Source organism: Bombina bombina, chromosome 4 (genome assembly GCF_027579735.1).
Source record: "Bombina bombina isolate aBomBom1 chromosome 4, aBomBom1.pri, whole genome shotgun sequence".
NCBI classification, from domain to species: domain Eukaryota; kingdom Metazoa; phylum Chordata; class Amphibia; order Anura; family Bombinatoridae; genus Bombina; species Bombina bombina.
This window is the reverse complement of record NC_069502.1, coordinates 515,852,436-515,873,348: the sequence shown is the minus strand read 5'-3', so window position 1 is coordinate 515,873,348 and position 20,913 is coordinate 515,852,436. Positions and strand designations below refer to the sequence as shown.

Here is a 20,913-nt window from a genome sequence, read left to right as displayed (position 1 = left end):
CCGCAAAGGGCCCTGTTCAGGGCTGGTAAGGTAAAAGAGCTTTTAACTTTTTTAATTTAGAATAGGGTAGGGAATTTTTTATTTTGGGGGTGTTTGTTATTTTATTAGGGGGCTTAGAGTAGGTGTAATTAGTTTAAAATTGTTGTAATATTTTTCTTATGTTTGTAAATATTTTTTTATTTTTTGTAACTTAGTTCTTTTTTATTTTTTGTACTTTAGCTAGTTTATTTAATTGTATTTATTTGTAGGAATTGTGTTTAATTAATTTATTGATAGTGTAGTGTTAGGTTAATTGTAGGTAATTGTAGGTAGTTTATTTAATTATTTTATTGATAGGGTAGTGTTAGGTTTAATTATATCTTAGGTTAGGATTTATTTTACAGGTAAATTTGTTATTATTTTAACTAGGTAACTATTAAATAGTTCTTAACTATTTAATAGCTATTGTACCTGGTTAAAATAATTACAAAGTTGCCTGTAAAATAAATATTAATCCTAAAATAGCTATAATATAATTATAATTTATATTGTAGCTATATTAGGATTTATTTTACAGGTAAGTATTTAGCTTTAAATAGGAATCATTTATTTAATAAGAGTTAATTTATTTCGTTAGATGTAAATTATATTTAACTTAGGGGGGTGTTAGTGTTAGGGTTAGACTTAGCTTTAGGGGTTAATACATTTATTAGAATAGCGGTGAGCTCCGGTCGTCAGATTAGGGGTTAATAATTGAAGTTAGGTGTCGGCGATGTTAGGGAGGGCAGATTAGGGGGTTAATACTATTTATTATAGGGTTAGTGAGGCGGGTTAGGGGTTAATAACTTTATTATAGTAGCGCTCAGGTCCGCTCGGCAGATTAGGGGTTAATAAGTGTAGGCAGGTGTCGGCGACGTTGAGGGGGGCAGATTATGGGTTAATAAATATAATATAGGGGTCGGCGGTGTTAGGGGCAGCAGATTAGGGGTACATAGGGATAACGTAGGTGGCGGCGCTTTGCGGTCGGAAGATTAGGGGTTAATTATTTTAAGTAGCTGGCGGCGACGTTGTGGGGGGCAGGTTAGGGGTTAATAAATGTAATATAGGGGTCGGCGGGGTTAGGGGCAGCAGATTAGGGGTACATAAGTATAACGTAGGTGGCGGTCGGCAGATTAGGGGTTAAATATTTTAATCGAGTGGCGGCGATGTGGGGGGACCTCGGTTTAGGGGTACATAGGTAGTTTATGGGTGTTAGTGTACTTTAGGGTACAGTAGTTAAGAGCTTTATGAACCGGCGTTAGCCAGAAAGCTCTTAACTCCTGCTATTTTCAGGCGGCTGGAGTTTTGTCGTTAGAGCTCTAACGCTCACTTCAGAAACGACTCTAAATACCGGGTTAGAAAGATCCCATTGAAAAGATAGGATACGCAAATGGCGTAGGGGGATCTGCGGTATGGAAAAGTCGCGGCTGAAAAGTGAGCGTTAGACCCTTTAATCACTGACTCCAAATACCAGCGGGCGGCCAAAACCAGCGTTAGGAGCCTCTAACGCTGGTTTTGACGGCTACCGCCGAACTCCAAATCTAGGCCTAAGTCTGTGAACATAGCTTACCCTCCCCTCATGGGGATCTTGTCAGTCTTCTAGCATTATCTCAGTCTTGTCTAGAAATAAATGACTGAACATACCTTATTGCAGATCACCCTGCAAACTGTTCCCCCCAACTGAAGTTTTCTGGTACTCCTCAGTCCTGTGTGGGAACAACTGTGGATTTTAGTTACAACATGCTAAAATAATTTTCCTCTCAGCAGAAATCTTCATCACTTTTCTGCTAGAGAGTAAATAGTACAAACCGGTACCATTTAAAATAACAAACTTTTGATTGAAGATAATAAAACTACAATTCTAACACCACATTCACTTTACACTCCCGAGAGAGACCCTAGTTCTTAGAGCCAGCAAAGAGAATGACTGGGGGGTGGAGCTAGAGGGGGAGCTATATGGACAGCTTTGCTGTGTGCTCTCTTTGCTACTTCCTGTAGGGAATGAGAATATCCCACAAGTAAAGGATTAATCCGTGGACTGGATACACCTTGCAAGAGAAATATATATAATAATAATAATAATAATAATAATAATAATATATATGTGTATATATATATATATATATATATATATATATATATATACACACACACACACATATATACATATAAACAAACATACACACACATATACATATAAACAAACATACACACACATATCAGTGGTCTTTTTAGTTGTTGCACTGCTGAGCAATCTTTGGCCAAAGGAAGCAAGAGGAAAATTATAGGAACACTAAAGTCAAGATTAAAATGATTCAGATGGAGAACGCAATGTTAAAAAAAATTAAATTTACTTCGATTACCAAAATATGTATTTTTTTATTTTAAATAATTTTTATTGAGGAACTTAATATACAAACAGTATAAGCATACAAGGTAAATTGCCATATAGTACAAAAAGGAAAATGTACATTCCAACTTGGTTCTATAATAATATGTTCACATCTCAAGAAAGAAATAGTTAACATTTATAGATGGCAGAACAAATACATGGTGCCTGTTCATAAGGTAACCTCCCATAACAAACCAATGGACCTCAAATAAGGGAACATGAATAGAAGTAAGGAACGGTATAAAAGAATGAGGAGACCACTCTTGGGTCTCATTATGGTAACCTCAGATTTTCTGATGAGTATAAAGTGTTTTCTATGCAATAAGGCAATAGTGCATTAGTATGGCTACATGGACTAAGCAGTTTGAATATTAACATACTAAATAAAAGGTGTAGTTTAGCAAATCACTAAAGAAGGTACAAGCAGTTAGAAAAATCTTCTCTGCAACATGCTATAAGGCGTGTATAATCTAAACCATATACCAAATCACAATATATATATAACTATTAGGAAACAGATCTACGTATTATAGTGATGAACCTTTAGAGTTAGGCCTTTTTCCTAAATTATACACAGTTGTAGCAAAATAAAACATAACTAGACTTGCATGAAAAAGATTGAGTATAATGTTTGAAGGAATGGCGTACTCTTTTAGAAAATTCTTCTCTGCATCATATTATAGAGTGTATATAACCAGTCTAAGTCATATGGAAGAATCTGAACCAAAAAAAGTAAATTTATGCTTACCTGATAAATTAATTTCTTCTATGGTAAGACGAGTCCACGGATTCATCCTTTACTTGTGGGATATTATCCTTCCTAACAGGAAGTGGCAAAGAGCACCACAGCAGAGCTGTCTATATAGCTCCTCCCTTAGCTCCACCCCCAGTCATTCGACCCAAGGTACAGGAAGAAAAAGGAGAAACTACAAGGTGCAGAGGTGACTGAGTTTAAATCAAAAAAATATAATCTGTCTTAAAATCACAGGGCGGGCCGTGGACTCCTCTTACCATAGAAGAAATTAATTTATCAGGTAAGCATAAATTTACTTTTCTTCTATAAGATAAGACGAGTCCACGGATTCATCCTTTACTTGTGGGATACAATACCAAAGCTACAGGACACGGATGAACGGGAGGGACAAGACAGATGGTTAAACAGAAGTCACCACTGCTTGAAGAACTTTTCTCCCAAAAATAGCCTCCGAAGAAGTAAAGGTATCAAATTTGTAAAATTTGGAAAAGGTATGAAGTGAAGACCAAGTCGCAGCCTTACAAATCTGTTCAACAGAAGCATCATTTTTAAAAGCCCATGTGGAAGCCACCGCTCTAGTAGAGTGAGCTGTAATTCTTTCAGGAGGCTGCTGTCCAGCAGTCTCGTATGCCAAACGGATGATGCTTTTCAGCCAAAAGGCAAGAGAGGTAGCCGTAGCTTTTTGACCTCTACTTTTTCCAGAATAGACAACAAACAAAGAAGATGTTTGATGGAAACTTTGGACGCTTGCAAGTAAAACTTTAAAGCACGAACCACGTCCAAGTTGTGCAATAGACGCTCCTTCTTGGAGGAAGGATTAGGACACAGAGAAGGAACAACAATTTCCTGATTAATATTCTTATTAGTAACAACCTTAGGAAGGAATCCAGGTTTGGTACGCAAAACAACCTTATCAGCATGGAAAACAAGATAAGGCGAGTCACATTGCAATGCAGATAGTTCAGAAACTCTTCCATACAAGTTCTTCTCAGACCCATCCAGCATCAATGAAAAGAGGAAGCAGAGAAGGATCCGAACCACGTTCACCAGTTCTCAGCTGAAGGAGCTGGAGAGAGTGTTTGCAGAGACGCATTACCCAGATATCTACACACGAGAAGAGCTGGCACTCAAGATCGACCTGACAGAGGCCAGAGTTCAGGTCTGGTTTCAGAACAGACGAGCAAAATTCCGTAAGCAGGAGAGAGCAGCCAATTCCAAAAATGGGTCCAACAACAATGGAGGCACGAGCAACAAGAAGTCTGATGCAAGGTCTTCCTCTGAAGATGATGAATCCAAAGAGTCCAACTGCAGTCCAACCCCAGACAGTACTGCATCCCTACCAACAGCAAGCAACCTCAGCAGCCCAGGAGACAGCCTAAGTCCAAGTCCGGGCTCAGGCCTTTTATCCAGTCATGCTGCCCAGTCCATTAAGGCACCAGTTTGGCCTGGAGTCCCAACCAGCAGTAGCTCAAATACGGTTGACATCCTTAAGGCTTGGCAACCTGCTGATGCCGTAACCGGTCCATTTGCAGGAGTCCTATCAAGTTTCCACCGGAAGCAGAATACCCTCAAAACAAACCTATTTTAAACAATAAAGTACTGATAAAATATCAGAAAATACGTGAGAAAAATATAAGAAGATATGGCAAAGTACAGAAAAAACTGTAGGGTAAAAATGTACGGTGCTCTTTGGTTTGGGCAAATGAAGTGTCAGGCCTGATCCTATTCATTTGGTCTTATATCGATGGACAATAACCAAGAAATTCTTGGGACATGTAGCTCTAAATTCAGTAAAGGAATTTAAGTAAATAGCCATGGATTACAGAGGATGCCCAGACACCTCTTTATGTGCGCCGGTCATGTGTAATGTCACACAACGGCTGTAGTCTCACTGTCATCCAACCTCGATGTTCTGAACACTATATGGTTATCACATCCGCACACAGTTTGTTCCATTATTTTTAGTTGTTTTTTTTTTATTTAATATTTATTGTATTTAACTAGATTTATTTTATAAGTATGCTTTTTTGTATTATGAAAGCACTGGAAGTATTATTGAAACATATTGGCACAAGATTTTCGTGTGTTATTAAAAGACTGAGTAGGAAAAGGAACTGTGATATTGGACATAAGATATAGCAACAGCTACATCAAAGGATAAAATTGTTTTAGCACAGTAACACCATACATTTCAATGTGTGTTACACAATTCAACAGAAGCTGAACAATAACTAATCCATATAACGTTTTTCATATGACATTAAAGGGACACTGAACCCAAAATTTTTCTTTTGTGATTCATGTGGAGCATGCAATTTTGGGCAACTTTCTAGTTTACTCCTGATGTCAATTTTTTTCGTTCTCTTGGTATCTTTATTTGAAAAGCAGGAATGTAAGTTTAGATGCCGGCCCATTTTTGGTGAACAAACTGGGTTGTGCTTGCTGATTGGACAGTACCAATAAACAAGTGCTGTCCATGGTACTGAACCAAAAAATTGCTGGCTCCTTAGCTTAGATTCTTTTTCGGATGGGGATAGCAAGAGAACGAAGAAACATTGATAGTGGAAGTGGGGTGGAAACTTGCTTGAAGTTGCATGCTCTATCTGAATCATGAAAGAAAACATTCAGTGTCCCTTTAATATCTATTTAACAAACCAACAGTCCACAAACAAAAATAGTCCTTTAATAAAATAGATATGTAGTTGGGGAAATCTGGTTTAATCTGTTTCATTTTGAGTCACTTACTATCACTAGTTCAGTGTGAAATTCAAGGTCTCTATTCCACATAACACGACTACCCATACTTAAAAAAAAAAGTATCCACTTAGACACAACTCAACCTTTTATCTATATGTATATATGTATTTATATGGGAGATAAAAAAAAGAGAGAGTAGCTTGAACAACAAACGCATTTCGAGGCCTTAGCAATCACAAATATTACAATGAACTACAGAAGCCTTCGAATATGTAGTCATGTGATCCTTATTTCTTTTAAGGTTTCCTTGCTTTTTTTCCATTAAGAGACTATTTATCTGATGTTTTAGTGTTAAATATGTCTTGGAGATCTTAATAATGGTTATTAAAATATATATTTAAAATGGGTTTAACATATTCATTATAAACCTTCTCAGTTTACGAGCAGAGGTTTAATGTTTTTCCAATTACTCCCAGTACTAATAAAAGCCAACTGCTGGTGACATTACAGTTACTGTTAAATCATATTCCTCAATGACATCAGTGGACATAGAAAGTCTCGTCATAGAGATTCAGACTAAAATGTTTTTTTAAACTCACTGGCTATTCTCAAACTCAGCAGCTTCTAAGAAGCCCCCATATTGGTCCTTCACGCTCAGCCCAACAAATTGGTTTGCAGTAAAGGGTAAGTCTCATGCTTTGGTCAGTTGCTGGTCATATGAGACGGTGATTAATAAAAGTACTTTTAATTTTTGACCACTGCAAGATAAATACACCATGTAATTTTGTGTTTCTTTGGGCAAGAATTTTTAAATTGTCTATTCCTACATGATACCAAAATCCTTCTTTTTATTTTGAAAGTGTATTAAAAAAATATTTGTTTCCTAATTACATTGTATGATCTTTAAAATGATATTGGATGATGTTAACTGACATCTCAGAACATTGGGAAGACAAAAGGCTAAGGTTTTTCAATGCTTCGTGAGAAAAGAGACTAAATCACGTATATCTTTATATATACCTCTATTCTTTCAGGACTGCTATAAAAACTAGACGAGTCACGTTGTATACGAATTATACTAAGTTTATTATCAAACGTGATACAAGGCTCTTTTTTGTTCAACTGTTCTGTAATTTATTGAACACCATTGCAAATTATGCTAATCCCAAATAAAATTAATTTATTGAAAAAAAAAAAAAAAAAAAAAGAAACTCTTCGAGCCGAAGAGATAGCAACTAAAAACAGAACTTTCCAAGATAGAAGCTTAATATCTATGGAATGCATAGGTTCAAATGGAAACCCTTGAAGAACCTTAAGAACTAAACTCAAACTCCATGGCGGAGCAACAGGTTTAAACACAGGCTTGATTCTAACTAAAGCCTGACAGAACGACTGAACGTCTGGAACATCTGCCAGTCGTTTGTGCAGTAGAATTGATAAAGCAGATATCTGTCCCTTTAAGGAACTAGCTGATAGCCCCTTCTCCAATCCTTCTTGGAGAAAGGACAAAATCCTAGGAATCCTGATCTTACTCCATGAGTAGCCTTTGGATTCGCACCAATAATGATATTTACGCCATATCTTATGATAAATTTTCCTGGTGACAGGCTTTCGAGCCTGAATCAAGGTATCTATGACCGACTCAGAGAACCCCCGCTTGGATAAGATCAAGCGTTCAATCTCCAAGCAGTCAGTCGCAGAGAAACTAGATTTGTATGCTGGAACGGACCTTGAATCAGAAGGTCCTGTCTCAGTGGCAGAGTCCATGGTGGAAGAGATGACATGTCCACCAGGCCTGCATACGAAGTCCTGCGTGGCCACGCAGGTGCTATCAAAATCACCGAAGCTCTCTCCTGTTTGATTCTGGCAATCAAACGAGGAAGGAGAGGAAATGGTGGAAACACATAAGCCAGGTTGAACAACCAGGGTACTGCTAGAGCATCTATCAATACTGCTTGAGGATCCCTTGACCTGGACCCGTATTGAGGAAGTTTGGCATTCTGACAAGACGCCATCAGATCCAATTCTGGTGTGCCCCATTGCTGAATCAATTGTGCAAACACCTCCGGATGGAGTTCCCACTCCCCCGGATGAAAAGTCTGATGACTTAGAAAATCCGCTTCCCAGTTCTCCACTCCTGGGATATAGATTGCTGATAGATGGCAAGAGTGAGTCTCTGCCCATTGAATTATTTTGGTAACCTCTATCATCGCTAGAGAACTCTTTGTTTCCCCCTGATGATTGATATATGCTACAGTCGTGATATTGTCCAACTGGAATCTTATGAATCTGGCTGACGCAAGCTGAGGCCACGCCTGAAGCACGTTGAATATCGCTCTCAGTTCTAGAATATTTATCGGGAGGAGAACCTCCTCCTGAGTCCACAATCCCTGTACTTTCAGGGAATTCCAGACTGCAACCCAGCCCAATAGGCTGGCGTCCGTCGTCACTATGACCCACCCTGGCCTGCGGAAACACATTCCATTGGACAGATGATCCTGTGACAACCATCAAAGAAGAGAGTCTCTGGTCTCTTGGTCCAGATTTATCTGAGGAGATAATTCTGCATAATCCCCATTCAACTGTCTGAGCATGCAAAGTTGCAGTGGTCTGAGATGCAAGCGAGCAAACGGAACAATGTCCATTGCCGCTACCATTAAGCCGATTACCTCCATACACTGAGCCACTGACGGGTGAGGAATGGAATGAAGAGCTTGGCAGATGGATAAAATTTTTGATTTCCTGACCTCGGTCAGAAAAATTTTCATGTCCACCGAATATATCAGAGTACCCAGGAAAGGAACTCTTGTGAGAGGGATAAGTGAACTCTTTTGTATGTTCACCTTCCACCCGTGATATCTTAGAAAAGCCACCACGATGCCCGTGTGAGACTTGGATAGTTGGAAAGTTGACGCCTGGATTAAGATATCATCCAGATAAGGCGCCACAGCTAAGCCCCGCGGCCTTAGAACCGCCAGAAGGGACCCTAGCACCTTTGTGAAAATTCTGGGAGCTGTGGCCAACCCGAAGTGAAGAGACACAAACTGGTAATGCTTGTCCAGAAAGGCGAACCTGAGGAACTGGTGATGATCTTTGTGGATAGGAATGTGTAGATACGCATCCTTTAAGTCCACGGTGGTCATATATTGACCCTCCTGGATCATTGGCAAAAATAGTCCGAATGGTCTCCATCTTGAAGGATGGGACTCTGAGGAATTTGTTTAGGATCTTGAGATCCAAAATTGGTCTGAAGGTTCTATCTTTTTTGGGAACCACAAAAAGATTGGAGTAGAACCCTTGCCCCTGTTCTGTTTTTGGAACTGGGCAGATCACTCCCATGGTATATAGGTCTTCTACACAGCGTAAGAACACCTCTCTTTTTGCCTGGTTTACAGACAATTGAGAAAGATGGAATCTCCCCCTTGGGGGATAATCTTTGAAATCTAGAAGATACCCCTGGGTTATTATTTCTAAAGCCCAGGAGTCCTGAACATCTCTTGCCCAAGCCTGAGCAAAGAGAGAAAGTCTGCCCCCTACTAGATCCGGTCCCGGATCGGGGGCTACCCCTTCATGCTGTCTTGGTGGCAGCAGCGGGCTTCTTGGCCTGTTTACCCTTGTTCCAAGTCTGGTTAGGTCTCCAGACTGACTTGGATTGAGCAAAATTCCCCTCTTGCTTTGCGGCAGGGGAAGAGGTAGAGGGACCACCTTTGAAGTTCCGAAAGGAACGAAAATTATTTGTTTGGTCCTCGTCTTATTCGTCTTATCCTGAGGAAGGGCATGGCCTTTCCCTCCAGTGATGTCTGAAATGATCTCTTTCAGTTCAGGCCCGAATAGGGTCTTACCCTTGAAAGGGATGTCTAAAAGCTTAGCTTTGAGGACACATGAGCAGACCAGGACTTAAGCCATAACGCTCTATGCGCTAAAATGGCAAAACCTGAATTCTTCGCCACAAATTTAGCCAATTGAAAAGCGGCATCTGTAATGAAAGAATTAGCTAGCTTGAGAGCCCTAATTCTATCCAGAATGTCATCTAATGGGGTCTCAACCTGAAGAGCCTCTTCCAGAGCCTCGAACCAAAAGGACCCTGCAGTAGTTACAGGAACAATGCACGCTATAGGTTGGAGAAGAAAACCTTGGTGAACAAATATTTTCTTCAGAAGACCCTCTAATTTTTTATCCATAGGATCTTTGAAAGCACAACTGTCCTCGATAGGTATAGTTGTACGCTTAGCCAGGGTAGAAATAGCTCCCTCCACCTTAGGGACCGTCTGCCATGAGTCCCGCACGGCGTCAGATATGGGAAACATTTTCTTAAAAGTAGGAGGGGGAGCGAACGGAATACCTGGTCTATCCCACTCCTTAGTAACAATTTCCGAAATCCTCTTAGGGACCGGAAAAACATCAGTTTAGGCAGGAACCTCTAGGAATCTGTCCATTTTACTCAATTTCTCTGGAACTACAATAGGGTCACAATCATCCAGAGTCGCTAAAACCTCCCTGAGCAATAAGCGGAGGCGTTCTAATTTAAATTTAAAAGCCGTCATATCTGAATCTGTCTGAGGGAACATATTTCCTGAATCAGAAATATCTCCCTCAGCCAGCAAATCCCTAACTTCAGAACATTGTGAGGATACATCGGATATGGCTAATAAAGTGTCAGAGGGCTCAGCGTTTGTTCTCACACCAGACCTACTGTGCTTCCCCTGCAACCCAGGCAGCTTAGATAAAACCTCTGTGAGGGTAGTATTCATAACTGCGGCCATATCTTGCAGGGTGAAAGAATTAGACGCACTAGAAGTACTTGGCGTTGCTTGTGCGGGCGTTAACCGTTGTGACACTTGGGGAGAATTAGATGGCAAAACCTGATTCTCTTCTGACTGAGAATCATCCTGCGACATACTTTTAGTAGCTAAAATATGTTCTTTACAATTTATTGACCTTTCAGTGCATGAGGGACACATTCTAAGTGGAGTTTCCACAATGGCTTCTAAACATATTGAACATTGACTTTCCTCAATGTCAGACATGTTGAACAGACTAGTAATGACTACAAACAAGCATGAAAACATTTTATTTAGTGAAAAAAATAACAATCTTAAAAAACGGTACTGCGCCTTTAAGAGAAAAAAAGCATACACGTTCTGCAAAACAGCCTAAACATGCACCAAATTTTTCAAAATTTTGTATGTAGACACAATATAGGTAGTTAAGATTGCAGCACAAATTTTTTTAACAATTAACCCCTTAATTTGCAAACCGGATCGAAAATTGTCCCAGATCCGTAAAAAAAAAAAAACACTCTCAGCACCTTGCCACAGCCCTGCTGTGGCCCTACCTGCCCTCAGGGATCAAAAATGTGGGGTAAAAGCTTTGATTTTGCCCAAAACATACATCAGGGACCTCAGCAGTTAGAGGTTGCTGCTTGCTGAGAAAACTAACTGCGCATCTGAGGCACGAAAATAGGCCCCGCCCATCTCACTCGATGTCTCCACAGCCTTAAAGAACAGCACCAGAGCGGTTATAACTAGCCATGTGGGTTCTGAGACCCAAAAGTTAAGCCATGTGTGCCCTTAATAAAGCCTGCCCAAAACGTTATTGCCCACAAAAACGTTAAAGCAAATAAAAAAACGTTTGCTCACAAACATTTGCAATTCAGTGTCAACCATATTTGTAATTGGCCCCATATGCAAGCTAAGTAATGCCCTTCTTTTAGCTCTAGGATTACTGCTTACCCTTACCCTCCTGGGTATAATGTCAGCCCTTGTGAAATACACAGTCTCTCCAGAAAAATATGACTGAACATGCCTCACTGCTGCATAGCATGAAAACGTTCTTCACACTGAAGTTTCCTGTACTCCTCAGCCTCTGTGGGAACAGTAATGGACCTTAGTTACGAATGCTAAGATCATCATCCTCCAGGCAGCAGTCTTCATCCATCTGCTGCCTGAGAGTAAATAGTACACACCGGTACCATTTAAAATAACAAACTCTTGCTTGAAGAAATTAAAAACTAATATTTTATCACCTCTTTCACTTTACCCTTCCTAGTACTTAGAGTAGGCAAAGAGAATGACTGGGGGGTGGAGCTAAGGGAGGAGCTATATAGACAGCTCTGCTGTGGTGCTCTTTGCCACTTCCTGTTAGGAAGGATAATATCCCACAAGTAAAGGATGAATCCGTGGACTCGTCTTACCTTATAGAAGAAAACCTGATACTGGTTTATGAAGTATAAAGCACATTAAAATTATACACAGTCATGGCAAAATAAAACATATATAGCCCTGCATGAAGAAAATGCATGTAATGTTTGAAGGTGTGGCTTACTCTATCTTAGAACATTTTGGTAATAATAATAATTAAAAAAAGAAAGAAACAACAAGAGTGTGGTATGGGAAGTGTTAAAGAAATGGGCCACTTATTAACTAATAGCAATATGGAGTGTGGGGAGGTGAGTGTACAACTTGGGGTAGGAGACAAAACTTCCGGTACGAAAAAATGTATAAAAGAAAAATAAACTAAAGTGTTGCGGGTACTTATAGGTTCCTGGTAACAGTAGGAAAAGCCACTGTTTAGTTAGTAACTATAAGAGAGGGTTACTCAAAGCATAATGTAGGTGCGTAGGATGAAACTCTTGCACTAAATTAGATGAAGCTGACTACATCAATAAAAGAGGGAAATCGACTGCCTCGGCCGTAGGCAGCTGTCTCCTAGATACAAACGTTTATCAGCTCTCCAACCCAGCTCAGGGTACCACTAAAACCCAATGTATATACGTTAAAAAGACAACATGGTATAAGTGCTCCCTGTGCTTCATAAATACTATCATTGCTGTAGAGAAAAGATATACCATATTGAATGACCTTTGACATAAGAAATGGCATAGTAACACAATCGAAAACTAGATCGTAGGAAGAGGACAGTTATAAGTTTAAAAAAACTGTTGTAGCAAATGTCTCCGTTATAAACAACTGAAAGAAAAAAAAAAATCTAGGGAGATGATTGAATTCTATCAACTAGGTACCAAACTGATATTCAGTGTTATCTTTCGGGGAAAAAGAAAATAGGGTCTATATCTAATATTGTTCTGCTGATTTGACACTAGTTAAGGTGTGAAAACTGATTACCCAACTCCAGTTTTCAGAGTCCAGCGACAACCCACAAGTGGAAGGGCCTCAGCCCAGAGATCGTCAAGAGAATATATTCTAGGGTATAGCAGCGTGAGTAATCTAAATTTTGAAAAGGCTGGTCGGTTGCAGCAATGTCGTTGTCATCGATCCATGCAGAGGTATGTTTGTGTTCAGCAGCACTTGTGTACGTATTCATCATTTCCCCATCTTCTATTGTGATCAGCATAGTAGCACGTTCCGATTCTTTGTCACTACTGTTCAGAGAGGCTAGTAAGCACTGGGGCCCCAGAGCACTTCCACCCTCACAATCCATTAGAATAGGTTCAGATCGAGTTTGGGGGTTATAAACATCCATAGGTTGGAGTGCCATATGCAACGTGGCTTCAAGAGTGGCATGATGATCCGCAAGCAGATAGCTCAGCTTCCCCAAAATACCAGTAGCACATTCCATATTGCTCTGTAATATGACTCTGTAGATGAGCCCGTTAGGTAGAAGAATAGTAGTGTAAGCAGTGATGTTTCGAAGGAGCACTGCAATTTACGACAAAGACGCAGAGGTACTCTGCCAGGGGTTCAGATAGAAGGCCACAACCTCCAAAAGTATCTGGTATGCTGTATCTGACTCCAATTTGGAAGAAAAAAGCTTCAATCTAGAGAGTATCCTCTATTGCAGAAAACATAATGCCAATCCACATGAAGTAGACGATAGAAGTTCAATTCTATAGAAAATAGGTTCAGGGTCTGGAGCAGCAAACGCACATGCAATCTACCATGGCCGCCGCCCAGAAGTTCCCCCAAAAATATGTCTTTTTATATGCACTCTTTCTGAGTCACCAGCTCCTCCTGAGCATGTACAAAAGTTCACACTCTGGGGACCTCAGACTCGCCGGAAACAGTAGTTATGAAGCAGCGGTCTAAAGACCGCAGCTCCATAACTTGTCTGCCTGCTCTTAGGCTGCGGTATCAATCCCCCCGATCCTATACGATCGGGTTGATTGACACCCCCTGTTAGCGGCCCATTGCACAAGAACTGCTTGTACAATGATAAATGCCGACAGCGCATGCTGTCGGCATTTATCGATGTGCAGGGGACATGATACGCTACATCGTTTTTTACATTTTTTATGCATTTGTTTATTATGCTGTATGTTAATGGCCCTTTAACCTTGTATAGATGATAAGTTAAAAATAAATTTGCAAATAAAAAATCAAGCAGAAAATTTGACGGCTTAGTCATTTAAAGGGACAGTAAACCTAAAAAATAATGTTATATAATTCTGCACATAGTGCAGAATTATATAACATTATTTTACTGCTATAGTTATTAAACCCTTTTTTCCCTTTTAATATTTAAAAAACATGCCGCTTTTACAGACCCGCTCTCTGCTCTCTGCTGAGCGGGTCTGTTTTTTTTAGTCAGCGCATCGGGCCAGCTGTATATGTGCAGAATTATATAACATTATTTTTTAGGTTTACTGTCCCTTTAAATAGTGGGAACACACAAATATGTTCAATTTAGCTAAAATGAGAAGTGTCCTTATTTACAAATGGGGTTAAAGGGACAGTCTAGTCCAAAATAAACTTTCAGGATTCAGATAGACAATATCATTTTAAACAATTTTCCAATTTACTTTTATCACCAATTTTGCTTTGTCCTCTTGGTATTCTTAGTTGAAAGCTAAACCTAGGAGGTTCATATGCAAATTTTTAAACCGTTGAAGGCCGCCTCTTCTCTCAGGCCATTTTGACAGTTTTTCACCACTAGCGGGTGTTAGTTCATGTGTCTCATATAGATAACACTGTGCTCACACACGTGGAGTTCCAGTGAGCCAGCTCTGATTGTCTGTCAAAAGAACTGAAATAAGGGGGCAGTTTGCAGAGGCTTAGATACAAGATAATCACAGAGGTAAAACGTGTATTTATATACTGTAACTGTGCTGGTTATGCAAAACTAGGGAAAGGGTAATAAAGGGATTATCTATCTTTTTAAACAATAAAAATGCTGGTGTAGAGCATTAGGCCTTCAGACCGTGAATGTCAGAGCGGCCGTGACTCCTTGCTTCAATTGACCCCTCATCGCCAGAGGATAAGCGACATTAGCCAGGAGACAAGGGGGCCATAGAGACCATTCACAACTAAGACACGGACATCGGACCTGCTGCGTGAGAGAAACTAACCTGCACTGTTTGGAGCCTTACAATCTTCAAGATGGAGGATTTATATATTGCAGTAAAGGCCATGTTTGAGGAGTATGAGACTGTAATGCTGGCCAGATTTGATCATCTCCTATTAAAGATGCGGGCTGTTCATGCCCGGTACTACTCTGATAGGGCAACAACAGCAGGGGAGAGGGGGTCTGTCGGACTTGGTTCTGGGCCTGAAGCAACGGAACTTATGGAGCCCACCGTCAAATGTAGGGACATGCACCCTAACCTATATTCACTGCCTAGCGAGATCAGATTATCTATTGAGGGCAGAGTTACCCGTTCTATGTCTGCTGGGTCCCCTGGTTCTGAGGCTGGCACAGTGGAGCCCGAGAGAACACGACACACGGTGGATATGCAGGAGAGAAGCATTTGGCGCTGCTCTGCGCAGGGATTCAGCGCAGGTCGGCCATTTTGGGTCTCGCACAGGCTCCTTCATAGGAGACTAGCAGGGATTGAAAGTGCCTTAGCAGGCTGTGCAGAGCCTGGACGTGTAGCCTTCTCAATAGCTTGTAGTCAAGGAGTGGGTTGAAAAGAGAGACACTGGACGTGGATTTAAGCTTACAGGACATCAAGACTCTGCTAATGTCGATGTCTGGTGATTTAAATCTCACAACATACTTGAGTCAGGATACTGAATGTTATACAATGTTTTTATGAAGCACCTAGGCTGATGTAGTATTGCATCCTCTGTTCTGGACAGCATGACAAGGGAACACTTTTTAGTAAATATACTTATGTTTAAAGTCTCTCTTTATTGTAGTTGAATTCAAGGAATCTGCATTTATGATGAATAGTATCTGAAAATGTGCAGATTGTGTAACTGACTCCTCTTACTGTATATAATTTGTGTAGCGCTAATGGAGATTTGGTGGTAACAGGTGTAAATGCTTAACTGCCTAAAACTATTTGGTACCTGTAATATGCTCTATGATATTTGGTATTACACCACTAATTGCTCCTGCCCTTTATTATGTATCTATGCTAGAAAGTTATGTACTTCTCATATATGGACTGCTCCTTTCACATATGTGATATAGTCTGCATGCATCCTGGCATCATATAAATGTTCAACAGTGTAGTCGGAACATAACAGTTGCAGCATAACTCTCAAACACACCTGAAATAACCACCGCTGTAGGTGCTAATATTTACACGGACTTCGCTGTGTTCTATGCATCTATGTTTATGCTTTTAAAGTCCGTTTACATTAGATTGTTTATGTACCTACTACACAGGTTAGCAGTTGAGAGACCATATCATACTAATCTCCTCTTCTCCGCCCCCCCCCCCCATTTTTTATTTCTTTCTTAGTGCGGTAAGGGATGAGTAACCTATCCTCTGCACTACTGTATCGGCAGAGTTTAGCAGTCTCTGCCCAGTCTGCAGAGTCCTGACTAAAGCTTTCCTCCGTATATACCATGTTGGGCTCTTCAGACCTTTAATATAGAGAAAATTTATAGTGTCTACATTTATGCTCCTTACTATTTGAACAATTAAGATGTCTACCACCTTCTACTGGGCTTCCCCTGACTCAGAGCATATGCCTATGATTGATAGTTTTATTAGAGCAATTTTCATAGCAGAAAGCTCATTGATATTATCCTACTATATTTGATGTGATGCCTAAAGTATGTTTGGACGCAGCTTTTATCTAGTGTACCCTACATATTTCTAACTGACACTATTTAGGTTTGAGCTTTGTGTCATCCTTGTACTTTTGGGAATGTGGTCCTACTAGTGGATCTAGATATCTTTGATGGCACAGCAATTTCTTAAAATTTAAAAGGAAGAACAGAAAAGTTGGCTGTTAGGATTATTGTTTAATGTATTACTAAGATGCTCATTTTTGTGATACGGTTTGTATCTTTATTCGCCATGCATGTAAGTGAATTATGTTTCTTCAATAAAAAAATTAAATAAAAAATAAAAATAAAAAAAAAATCCTGTTGTAGACTTTCCCTTTAAGTGACAGAATTGTTTATTAAATACATCTTTATAAATATAAGCAAATCCCTGCTACAATGTGAAGGCTAAGGCATCCATCTTCAATACAATGATTACATAGCAGGTTTTGGCAGGTGTAAGCATTGCTTACATTTAGAGATGTTTCAGCATAATTATTTATTGTTTTCTCTTGCCCTGAACCTCTTTTTTCAGCACTAGTGCAAATGCTTCATATTTTGCACTGTTCTATCTTTTTGTTCTTAGTTAAAACAAAACAGTTTAGAAGTTCAGAAGGATCCATCTATGTTTAGGATGAAAAATTACAACCGTTAAGAAAAGCTTAACGGTTGTAATTTTTCATCATTAACATAGTTGTGATGTGTTACATAGTTGTGATGTGTTACATAGTGGTGATGTGTTACATAGTGGTGATGTGTTACATAGTTGTGATGTGTTATATAGTGGTTATGTGTTACATAGTTGTGATGTGTTACATAGTGGTTATGTGTTACATAGTTGTGATGTGTTACATAGTGGGGATGTGTTACATAGTGGTGATGTGTTACTGATATTTAATATAAACAAAACTAGTAAATGAACTTGTTAAAATCTGCAGAGTATGCTCAAATATATTTACTAGTGCACCTAAACAGTCTGATAAAACAGGCAGAAGTTTATAATGTTGCTTTAAAATACGAAGGGCCAGATTACAAGTGGAGCACTAAATATCACTTTTGTGAAAGTGATATTTGTGCTCCAATGAGTAATACCAGCGCGCACTAATGTGCCCTAGTATTACAAGTTGACAAGCTTGCATTGCTGGGAAGCACACTCTTGTGAGCGCAATACTTCCCAGAATTGCAAGCTTGTCAACTTGTAATACTAGGGCACATTAGCGCGCGCTTGTATTACTCATTGGAGAGCAAATATCACTTTTACAAAAGCGATATTTAGTGCTCCACTTGTAATCTGGCCCTTAGTATTTTAAAGCAACATTATCAACATCTGCCTGTTTTATCTGACTGTTTGGGGTATATTTATCAAAGCGTCAACCGTAAATGTGTTGGAATTCCGTGTCGTAATTGTTGCGAGATTGATCCACCGTAGTTATCAAAGCGCTAACATCAGCAAATGTTGAAATTTGTGACGTAACATACGATCCCGCAATCTCAATCCGACACAGATCGACGCAAGTTGAAAATCCGTGGAATTCCAGCGGAATTGTGTTAATTCGCCCTCCTATTCAAGACTATTTGAAGCTCTCACAAAGTTATCAAAAATTCTACATTTACGCTTGCGTCTTTTCCGAATAAGCGTACCTAGTTTTCAATCCGCCACCCTTGAGGTCGCAGATGCCATAGAACTCAATGGGAGTCTGAAAACACCAAAAGCTTATGTTCGATGCTGCAAGAGAATGAAGCATATGACATAATAACAGTGAATTAGTGACTTTATTAAGTATGTATACACTTCAAAAATCAAACTAAATTATTGTTACACATTTGGTGCACTAGTAGATATAGGGATACAAATGAAAAATACGTTACTACTGATGATTATGCTACAACTCTGTCTCCCATTACAAAGCAAGCGGAAAATATCCAAATTGTTTTTAAATTTTTGCACCAAACTTGTCACACTAATAGACATAGAGATAAAAAATAAATACAAAACATATAGCTAACTTCATTTATTTATATTTTTTAAATCTATTTGCACCATGTTTAATGTTTTCTATACGCAAAGACAAATGTTACCAACACAAAGTTATTAAATAGCATTCCCTTTCTGTCATGTTTTGCAATGGTGATACTCTACATTATTCTTTAATTCACTATGCAAATATTTTTTTAACCAAGGATAGCAAGAGAACGAAAACAGTGGCATGCAAAATACATTGAAATTATTTTAAAATGGCATTCGATTCCATGTAGGTTCGCCAGCTGTAATAAATGCAGGTGTATTGTTTGTGCAAATCAATAAATTACTTATGCACAACACATTTGTATTTAGCTATGTATGAAATCTGAACTCTAATTTTCTGTGTTTGGATTGCAGCGTCGTAGAGGCTTAAAAGGTCAGTAATTATATATTTTTTAAATTAACATATTAGCACTGTTTTCATTCTGTTGCTATCCTTTGTTGGAAATAGAATGTCATTTTAAAGTCATTTCTATGTATTTTGCATGCCACTGTTTTCCTTTGTGCTTGCAAAATACATTGAAATGACTTAAAAATGGCATTCTCAATTCCACAAAGGATAGCAAGACATTTTTAACGGTTGCACAAATTATTGCATATCATAATGTTCTACATTGCATTCTCTTTCTAAGTTATGTTTGCCAATGTTAATAAACCACATTGTTCTTTAATATGGTATTTCAAAAACACAGTAATCACTGACCTTTTAAGCCTCCACAATGCTGCCATCAAAACACAGAAAACCAGACTTATAATTCCAACCAGAACTAAATACTCATGTGTTGTGCATAAGTCATTTAGTTAATTGCACAAACAATACACCTGCATTTATTACAGCTGATGAACTCACCTGGATTATCTAATTCCATACATATTAATTTATACGCAACATTCTGCTCGTCACATGATGCAATAATACAGAAATTCTGTCAATCGTCGTGGTGCATAAATTATTCAATCAATTTGCTCGTCAAATGACGCAATAATACCGAAATTGGTCAATTGTGGTGCATAAATTATTCAATCAATTTGCTCATCAAATGACACAATAATACTGAAATTCTTCAAGTCATTTGTTATGTAATGTGTTGCTCATCTTTAATTCAATTGCTGAAAACATTCACAGCTGTAGAACTTGGCATTATAAAAAGGGCTATCAATAATTTGATCATGGACATGCTAGATGCCTTACAGTTTGTCCTGTTCTTAAGGAGACGCAGGGAAAGACGGGTGTTGATGGCTGCGGTTGTGCGACAACGAAGACGCCAGCGGGTGCCGAGGGTGTTTCTGCCTAGGGTTGGTCTCCATGCCCTCAGTGACCGAGAGGTGATCCGTAGATTTTGACTAAATAGGGCCTCTATTGAGAGGCTCTATGTCGAAATGAAGGACCCTCTCGAGCCACTCACTGCAAGAACTAGGGCATTCCCTTGGATGGTGAAATTACTATCGGTCCTCTTTTTTTTGGTAACTGGATCATTCCAGGCTGTGGCAGGTCTAGGCATAGGTATGAGCCAGGGAACCTTCTCACATCATCTGAAGGTTGTCTTGAATGCCTTGCACCAACACCTCGTTCATCATGTCCACTTCTCCAATACACCTGAGGAGTGGCATGCTGTCAAGCTCCAGTTCTATCATCTGATTGCCAAGGTTATTGCGGGCCATAGATTACACGCATGTATTGGTGCAGCCTCCCAGGGGTAGAGAGGAGCCATACTGGGACAGGAAGCACAACCACTCGCTGAATATCCAGGTCATCTATGACGCCAGTTTGAGGATCATGAGCATACGCTCTGGACTCCCTGGCTGCAACCACGATTCCTTTGTCCTCCGGAATTCTGCCATCTCCCATCGCTTCCAGGAGGGACAAATGCCAGAGGGAATCCTGATAGGTAAATATCTCTTATATACTCAAAAATATGTATATTATATATTTTATTCATTCTGATTGCTAATATCAATGCTCTATTTCTTTTATGCAGGTGAGTCTGGATATTCGTGTCTTCCATGGCTGTTCACACCCGTTCACAACCCCAACGGAGTAGAAGAGGTGCGCTACAATGAGGCACACATCGC

At 39.5% G+C, this 20,913-nt stretch overlaps 1 protein-coding gene across 1 annotated transcript in view; it reads right to left on the bottom strand.

Moving 5' to 3' along the window:
- Positions 1-20,913, bottom strand: part of OGFRL1 (opioid growth factor receptor like 1) — a 264,291-nt gene that overhangs the window by 137,885 nt on the left and 105,493 nt on the right. The window contains exons 5-6 of the mRNA XM_053711987.1: positions 13,021-13,519; positions 5,910-5,967 (exon numbers count right to left, since the gene is read on the bottom strand). Coding sequence (XP_053567962.1) covers positions 5,910-5,967; positions 13,021-13,519 — 557 coding nt within the window. The remainder of the gene's footprint in view (positions 1-5,909; positions 5,968-13,020; positions 13,520-20,913) is intronic.